General features: G+C 41.7%; 1 protein-coding gene across 2 annotated transcripts in view; it reads right to left on the bottom strand.

Annotated features, from left to right (window-relative positions):
• Positions 1-4839: 4839 nt before the first annotated feature.
• The window catches only part of METTL16 (methyltransferase like 16), a 71899-nt gene continuing 67910 nt past the window's right edge, over positions 4840-8828 (bottom strand). For both annotated transcript variants that reach the window (XM_028520420.2, XM_036034398.1), the window contains one exon: positions 4840-8738. In XM_028520420.2, the coding sequence (XP_028376221.1) occupies positions 8115-8738 (624 nt within the window). In that variant the 3' untranslated portion in view covers positions 4840-8114. The remainder of the gene's footprint in view (positions 8739-8828) is intronic.

The following is an 8828-nucleotide window of genomic DNA, read 5'->3' as shown; positions in this document are numbered from 1 at the left end:
AAACAAACATTAAACTGAAACAGAATGAAAAATAAGAATTCAAAAAAATGAGGAGAGGCTTAGAAACCTACAGGACAACTTTAAATGTTCCAACATCTGGCATAGGGGTGCCAGGAGAAGAGGAAGAGCAAGAAACTGAAAACATTTTTGAAAAAATAATGAGGGAGAACTTCCCCAATCTGGTGAAGGAAATAAACTTCCAGGAAGTCCAGGAAGCTCAGAGAGTCCCCAAGAAGTTGGACCCAAAGAAGCACATGTCAAAGCACATCATAATTACATTACCGAAGATTAAAGAGAAGGAGAGAATCTTAAAAGCAGCAAGAGAAAAGGAGACAGTTACCTACAAAGGAGTTCCCATCAGACTGTCAGTTGATTTCTCAAAAGAAACCTTGTAGGCAAGAAGGGGCTGGAAAGTATTCCAAATCATGAAAGGCAAGGACCTATATCCCAGATTGCTCTATCGAGCAAAGCTTTCATTTAGAATGGAAGGGCAGATAAAGTGCTTCTCAGATAAGGTCAAGTTAAAGGAGTTCATCATCATCAAGCCCTTATTATATGAAATGCTGAAGGGACTTATCTAAGAAAAAGAAGATGATAAAAAATAAGAACAGTAAAATGAAAACAAACTCACAACTATCAACAATTGAATCTAAAAAACAACAAAAACAAAAATGAAGCAAACAACTAGAACAGGAACAGAATCCCAGAACTGAAGATCACATGGAAGGTTATCAGTGGGGAGGAGATAATGAGGGGAAACGGTACAGGGAATGAGAAGCATAAATGGTAGGTACAAAAAAGACAAGGGGAAGTTAAGAAGAGTACAGGAAATGGAGAAGCCAAAGAACTTACATGTATAACCCATGGACACAAGCTAAGGGGGGGAAACTGTGGGGGTTGGGGGTGGGATTGCATGGCAGAGGGGAATAAAGGGGAGAAAAGAACGGGAGAACTGTAACAGGAAAATCAATAATATATACTTAAAAATACTAAGACAGATAAAATGCAAAATTACTCCATTTGAGTAGTTCTTATAATGAAAATACATTACTTTATAAAGTGAAATGATGTCAAAGGGGAAAAAAAGTTCTCCTGTGCTTTATGAGGAAGGGCCTCACAATTCCTGATCTCAACTATTTTGACCTGTTGCTGTGGGTCTACTTCCCATCTCAGTCTTTATTTTGAAAGGTCTCCCATTTTACCCTCAAAAGCAGATTTTGTTTCCCCCTCTCAATCCTACCTAAACCTGCTCTTTCTGATGCTTAGCTCTCAAGTTCCCCAGAAATGGTTCTGGCTCCCCTTAGAATCCAGGTGAGATGAGGAACAGCATTAAGACAGCAGCGCTAGGGATGAAGAGGTTGGGTTGGATTTGGAAGATATTTCTAAGGTGGAAGGTTGTAGTCCCTGGTGGTAAAAAGAGGGAGGAACACAGATGACAAACTCATCTCTGGACAGTAACTGGACAGCTGGGTGGATGGATGGTGACCAAGAATAAAAGAGAAGTAGCAGGTGCAGACAATAAGCTGAGTTTGACACAGCCACAGTCCCAGGGGTAGATGCTCTATATATTTAGTTGGTTAGATATGTGGATATAGGAACTTCAGAAAAGGGCTAGATTTGGGCATGAACGTATGGCTGAGCACTAGTTGAATTCATGGAAGTAAATGAAGTCATCCATAAGGGGGAGAAAAGAGTGAATATGGCCCATGGACAGAATCTTTGGGATACTCTCTTAAAGAGATGAGAAGAACTCTAAAGGAGGGTGGCCAGCAACTAGACTTCAGTAGCTGAAGTAAGAGTTCGGAATAGAAGAAACCACACACTGATGGTCTACCAGGCTTTTATAAAATACTGAATTAGTTGTCAGGATTTATAATTAGGTAAATTTCTCATTAATCTGGGTTTCTGGCTTCCCTCAAAAAAATTTAATGACCCACCAACACGGGGCACCTATTTTTGCATGGCAATAACCAGCAGGAATTGAGTAAAAGCTAGCTCCTTTTAGTCAGAGCATGAGCTATCCCTTCTTGCCTGGCCCCTGGTGTAGAAGATGAGGAAGTACTGTACTTCCCTTTGTGAATGAAGAAGTTCTTATTAGTGCTCATCTAGAGGTCACTGAAATACAGGCCGGAGTTTGGTCCATAATGCCCATGTTTGGCCCTGAAGGCAGGAACCCTGGGACAAACAGGTCTGAATGAAGGATCCTGTCACATCAGACTGGGAATCCCCCTTTCCCAGCCAATCTATGGGAGCATGCCTGCCTCAGCGACAGTCCCAGGCCCAGTAGTGCTCTCTGGATGGCCTTCTCCCCTGGACAGCGGCAGCACATTTCCCAAGGGGCTGACAGGCTGCTGGAGCCAGTGAAGTCCCCCAGCGGAGAGCTTCCTGGCTCTGGTTTCTAGACTCTCCTGCCACACTCCCTGAATGGGTCTACCAGATGGCAGGCAGCCTTTTCTTTCCTCCAGATTTTGAGTTCGTTCATCCTACCTGAGAAAGGTGACTTGCTGTTCTTCTGACAACCGCTACCCTCTCCAGCAAGATTAAAAAGCACATCAGTTTTGCGTTCTACATATGTAATATTTAGTGCTGTCTACTATTTTTTAAAAATCCTTCTTCAATTATTATACAATTAGGTATTGTCTAAAAGTCATTACCTAATTTACCAGTTATTTACATGGATTCTGATCCAACACGTACATGCACAAGACATTTTGTGGTTTCACTGACTATGTAATTATCTGCACTACTGCCAAATACAAAATTCTATGAAGATTTGGTAGCATAAATTAAGAACTAATTACAAGTGATCTCACTTATTAAATCTTGCTCATTGATCATAAACTGGAAGATAATATCACTTTAAGGTGCTAAATTGTGAGGCTGGGTAAGAGATTCTTTTTCTCTCTTCCCTGTGTCAAACAATTGACGTCTCCTTCCCTAGAAGTGGGTCGAATTAGCCTCGATTTCCACCCTAAATGTAGCACTTGTTTCAGATCTTGAGATTTGGTATCTTGGGTCTCTGAACCTGAGTTCAGCTGACTTAGCTCTGTTAAATAACCTTAAGACAAGTCACTTAGGTTCTCTGAGCTTCTATATCATTAAGTTATCACACAGGGACACCACACCACTTGCAGGGTTACTAAATGTGACAATTTATATAGGAAATGGCTAATCAATACTGTTCATCCTTCAGTACATGGGAACTTGGGTTTTGCTCTTGGTCAGAAAGTGGTAGTCTACAACTGCCACTAGGCGCCAGAGGCCCTGGCCTTTTCACTTGGGTTTATTGGAAGATTTTCTGATTAGAAATGGAAAACTCAAAAGAATAAGGCGATGAATAGGTTGAAAAGCCCACCCTTTGTCTATGTACGCTTCCAGGCGTTTCAGTGCTTCTCTCCTGTAACTGCTGCTATCACTCTGAGAGGCAAGAATTCTTCCTCTTGTGTATAAGGAAGCCAAGGCTTAGTGGAACTGACTTACCCTATAAGTGGACTGGAACGTAAACTGATGTCTGATGAGCTGTGAAGCCTGTGCTCTTTTCTGTTTTTCATTCCCCTAGGGTGGCTGGAAAAGCACTTGGGACTTAAACAACCATGGCCCTCTTAAGAACATCATATAGAAGCCAATTCTGCCAAGTTCATCTGCACTCTCTGGTTCATTCCTTATCTCATTTCCATGGCTCATAATAAGGCCCAGTGACCCTCCACTTCCCTGAAGACAGCGCAGAGTCTCTGCCGTTTCTGCTTGAGCTGAGAGAGGCGGGTAGGCTACACCTCAAAGGGCATTCAGCCGTGCAAGGCCTTCACTCAGTCACAACATAGAGTAAAAGCATAGTCTTCAAAAGGCAGCATTAGCTTTTCCAACCAGCAATTAAAATAACAAACTGCTGTTTTAGCCATTTGGGTGAGTCACAGCAGAGGACCTGAATGCCTTCACAGAGCAGAGTGGGGACTCTGGAAAGCGTGTGAGACCCTGCTGCTAGTAGGGTGAGCCCCATGCAGGGCTAATACTGGGGTAGCGCAAGCACCGAGAGATTGGCACTTGCAAGCATTAGAAAGATTCAAGACCGCCAATGCCCTGCCCGAGGAGGCAGAAGCCAGTTCATTCTACTGGCAAGCATCTCCTGGGTTTTACTGGGGTTACTGCCCATTCAGCAAACCAAGTCTTCCAAGTACCAACTTCCCTAAAAAATAATGTGGTCAGGTCCTTTTCCTGGGGTACCTCCTGAGTGGCAGTAAAACTGCTGCACTTTTGAGACTTTCCTGCTCCTAGAGGGCTCTAGTTTCCCAAAATGGACTTCTTCCTCCTAATGTGCAGATCTGCTGGGTGGCCACCCATAATACCTGATCCTGTGCCATATAAACAAGGGTAGATGAACTTCCCCTTGAGCCCACAAAGACTCCAGGGTTGGTAGTACACGTGTTCTACACAGAAACACCCCTTGTGGGAAAGAAGGCCCAGCTAACCTCAGAATACACACAACGCAGAACCAGCCATGCCAACTTTTGATGTAAACAACACATTACATGCATCCTAGTCACCCAGCCAGACAAACCAAAAGAATTTAAAGACAAAAAGAACATTGAAAACAGTTTCTTTCTTAGAGCTGTTTGTTTCTTGAACATAAGGCTTTTTGAAAAGTTACTTTTTAAGATCATTAAACATCCCCCTGCAGTACCCCAATTAACAAGATACTAATAACTGGATCCAAAGGACTGGCCCAACCTGGATATATTCTAGAGTAGCAGGACAGATGGAAAGAAAAGAGTCAACTAGGACCATAAAAAAACTTTAAAATGTTGAAAGATTATGCCGATAAAAAAGACATGGAATAGTGGATTTTTCTTTTTCTCCTAATTTTATTTTTTTAAATTTTATTTACATATAAAATATGTATCTGGGTAGCAAAAGGGTACTTCAAGAAAATACCAAGGGCACAATTTTATCTGTTCCCACAGCACAGTTAATTTATTAAAAGAGCCAAAGGTGCCCCCGTGTGGCCACGGAGGAAAATGCTGCAGCTTAAGATGGAGGTGCTAACACCTTTTAAGAGGCCTTGAGTTTTCCACAGGGTTTTGCATCTTTTCCACACCTTACAGTTTTATTACTTGTAGAATTTGGTATGTTTGAATCATAGGCCTTGATTTCTAACAAGAGGAGAAGTTTCATGTTTTAAATATATATACTAAAGTTTTAAGTAATCAACATGAACCATTAAGATTAGTGGAAACCCTACCACACAGACTCCAACCCTGCTAGGACATCAGGCAAGGATGTGGGGTGAGGGAACCAACCTGCTGGAAGCAAGGCAGATTCCAAAGAACAAAAGCAGCTTTAGTCCACATTGGAAAACAAGTCCAGCTTCTGTTCCCATTTGAGTTATAGAAGACCGTAAGCCAATGCCAGGGACCAGAATAGAATTTAAGATAATATCACAAAGATTTAATTCCATGCCAATCCACCAACATGAACTTGATCTCTAGACGTTTAAGGCAACTATCATTCAACATGATATACGGGTCAATAACCTATTTCTTTAAAGAAAATAAACTCCTTTCCCCTCATACCAGAGGTATATGCTATCACATATCACACAATTATAAAGTATATGCATACCTGAAATAATTTTTGTCTTATTAAAATGTTTTCAGTGTTCACTCATTAGATAAACTATTCTCAGAGAAGGAAATGAAGACATCCAACAGCAAAGGAGGCACTCAGCTCTGGCAGTAGAAGCTTCCCTTGACACATACTTTTTAAACTCTAAGAGCATTACCATAATATCTATAAAACCCCATCCATGACACCAAGCCTTAAACCTGGGGCACTGAAACACAAAGACACAAGACAAATCTTTTGTGCCTCCAGCTACGCAGCATATTCCCTGGGAATCTCTCCTAAGTACTACACCTAAACAAAGGCTAATACTGTGACTGAAATACATTTTGAACAGGCAAGGAGTGCAAATAAATACATTATTGTTATAACATGGAAAATACTTATAAGGTGTTAAATGAAAAACAGCATAATATAAAACTGAAAACAGCATCAGCATGACCCAAGTTAAACCCACATAATCACACACTCCATCCATTTGCAGAAAGGGAGACTAGAAGGAAACACTGAAGTACCAGTAGTGGTTGTGTTTGAGAAGGCTGAGACTAGGGGTGACTTTGTCACTGTTTCCTTTCACTTTTCCAAATCTTTAATGAGCACATGCTACTCTTTTTAAATGAAACAAGTAAATAATAAATACTTATTGACTACTTACTGAATGAATAGATGTCACCTAACTCAAATACCCTAAAATTCCATCAAGGTAGAAACTGGGTTTGGGTCTGGCGTACAAGTCATTGTGTCATCACAGGTAAGTACAGCAGGACAGTGGGAATGGGTACAGGAGATGATTACTGGATTGGAGGAATCTGAAGCCGTAGATTAAATCCTGACTCTGTGTGCCCTAGCCCAAGACTGATTTCCTCAGTCTGTCAAGTGAGAAGTTAAGACTACAATAGCGTTTCCTAATCTTTAGTGGGTTACTGATCACTCTAACTCAGGAACACTCTTCTCTAGGGAAAAAAGCAAAAAACAAACAAAAAACCCCCATATATGCTCACAGAGCTTTCAAAAACAAGCCAGGTTTATGGATGCTCTAGAGAGTCATAGACCAGGTTAAGAACAATGATATGTTCTCTTCTGCAGCTCAGGATCCACTGTCACAGTGAGGTATATTCTAGTCCTACTTTCATTTCCTGTGTCTTTGCTGAGGGCCTGGTCTAGTAGCTACTGCCAAAATATGCCAAGATCATGAGTATCTTGCTCTAAGCAATAGCCACCTTTCAAAAGTATGGCTTAACTACTCAGATCTGGTCTTCTTTGCAGATAACGAGGAATTCTGGCACGATACTAAAAAATATCAGACTAAACAGAACACTGGGCTGCTGAAACTGAAGCTCAGCAGAGGGTAACCAAAACATTAACAGAACAAAAAACGAAACTCCATTTCCAGAGGCATTCCCGTTGAGCCCTGACATTCCGACTGGAAATGCGTTTTAAGAACATGGGTTACCATGACCTCAGAATTCTCCTATGTTAACAGGTAAGCACAGAGGGGGTTTACAAAGGAACCCACAAAAGGCAATATTTGATCAGCTACAACTTATCTGCCAATAGATGAGCATTTCTTAAGCAGCCTACTTACTGCACATAACTATCTTGCTTCGTTACTTATTTCTATCATCATTTACCCATTCAAAGCCAAGAAAATATTTTCCCCAACCCTAGGATTCAAACAGGATAGACAATTTTCAATTCTGAATATTCTTATATTAAAAAACAAAACAAAGCTCCATTTCAAATGTCGTACACAAGTAAAACTGCTACAAGACAGTACTCTCAACAGGTTGGAGATAGGGGTATGGCTTCATTCTGTTGTGTCTCAGTCACATCTGGGAGCTTCGCTTACCTAATTGTTTCTGAAATACGTGTCATCAAAACAGACATGAGTCAGGAACGTGACATTTCCAGGCGCTGCCCAGATTAGCCCTTCTCCTGGCATTACTAAGTTTTCCTCCCTGGCTCTCCCACCACCCACCACCAGTGCAGTTCTTTTCTTAGGACTGATTCAGGGGTAATCAATCATATACACCCCGAGAAAGTCTTCAGTCTTCAGAGTGTCTCTCCAAGAGGGTACATGGCCCGGTGTCGTCCCGCCTCCATTTGGGGGGTGAGAAAGCACGATGCTCTATACAGTTATGACCCAGACTAGATTCCAAAAATAATCCTTTTGACCTCAGAAGAAATCTAAAGCTAAGGTGATCAGTTTAAGTCAGGTTTAAATCCCTTTTGAGTCTTCTGATGGCTTTCTGTTGATACTGATAACCACAATTCTTCGTCCTAAACTACCATACTACAATGCCCCGAAACTTAAAAAAAAAAAAAGGGCGGGGGTGGTGGTTAAAAAATGAATGATTTTTTTTTTTCTGTTTTTAAAGACAATCCCACACAATGCGACCTACCAACAGGCCAATGGTAGAATTCCTCTTGCCACCCCACAGGCCACTCCAAAACAAGTTGCTCTATAGAACTTCCCCAACTATGCTAGAAGTCTGGAGTTAGCTAGCAACGAGCCTGAAAATTTGGTTACGTATATAGGTACAAAGCTGGTTCATCAAATCCCTGTTCTGACCTTCAACCCAATGCATTTCAACTAAGGCATCATCTACCTCTTTCTTAACGTTTATCAAACACTTGAATAGGTAATGTCCAGCCACTCCTTGAACATGGTTCCCTTTTTCAGACACCGGGTTGCTGAACTGCTCAGAAGCCTCTTGGTCCTGGGTTTCATTGCTAGTGCCTTTACAACCTTCCAAACCCTCCATCTCTCCTTTTTCCTCACTCTTTTCGTCCTCCATAGGTTCTAGGTTTTCCTCCAGAGAAAGCGAATCCTGGACTGAGCCATGACCCTTAATAGGGGCTGACTCGCCTTCCTGTACAGCAGGCCCACACAGGGTACTCTCCCCAGGGCCCTGAGCCAAATCTTGGCTACTGCCAGACTCTTTGGGGGTGAACTTTTTCTCTTCCAAGGCTTGGATGACATCCTCAGGTGCTCGAGGAACTTCTCTCAATTGTCTCACTCGTTCTCTTTTCTTTCTCCTTAAATGAATCCAGGAGTTTTCTATGGCTGTTAGGAAAAGGCTAACTTCCTCCTTTCCACAGGGAACTCGTTTATGCTGGACCTATTTGGAGAAAAAACAAAATTTTATAGGAAATTACTTTTCTACTCAAAACTTCTTTAAATAAAAAGAAAAGAGCCCTGGCTGGTGTGG

Source organism: Phyllostomus discolor, chromosome 8 (genome assembly GCF_004126475.2).
Source record: "Phyllostomus discolor isolate MPI-MPIP mPhyDis1 chromosome 8, mPhyDis1.pri.v3, whole genome shotgun sequence".
Taxonomy (NCBI): domain Eukaryota; kingdom Metazoa; phylum Chordata; class Mammalia; order Chiroptera; family Phyllostomidae; genus Phyllostomus; species Phyllostomus discolor.
This window is presented reverse-complemented; position numbering and strand designations above follow the sequence as displayed.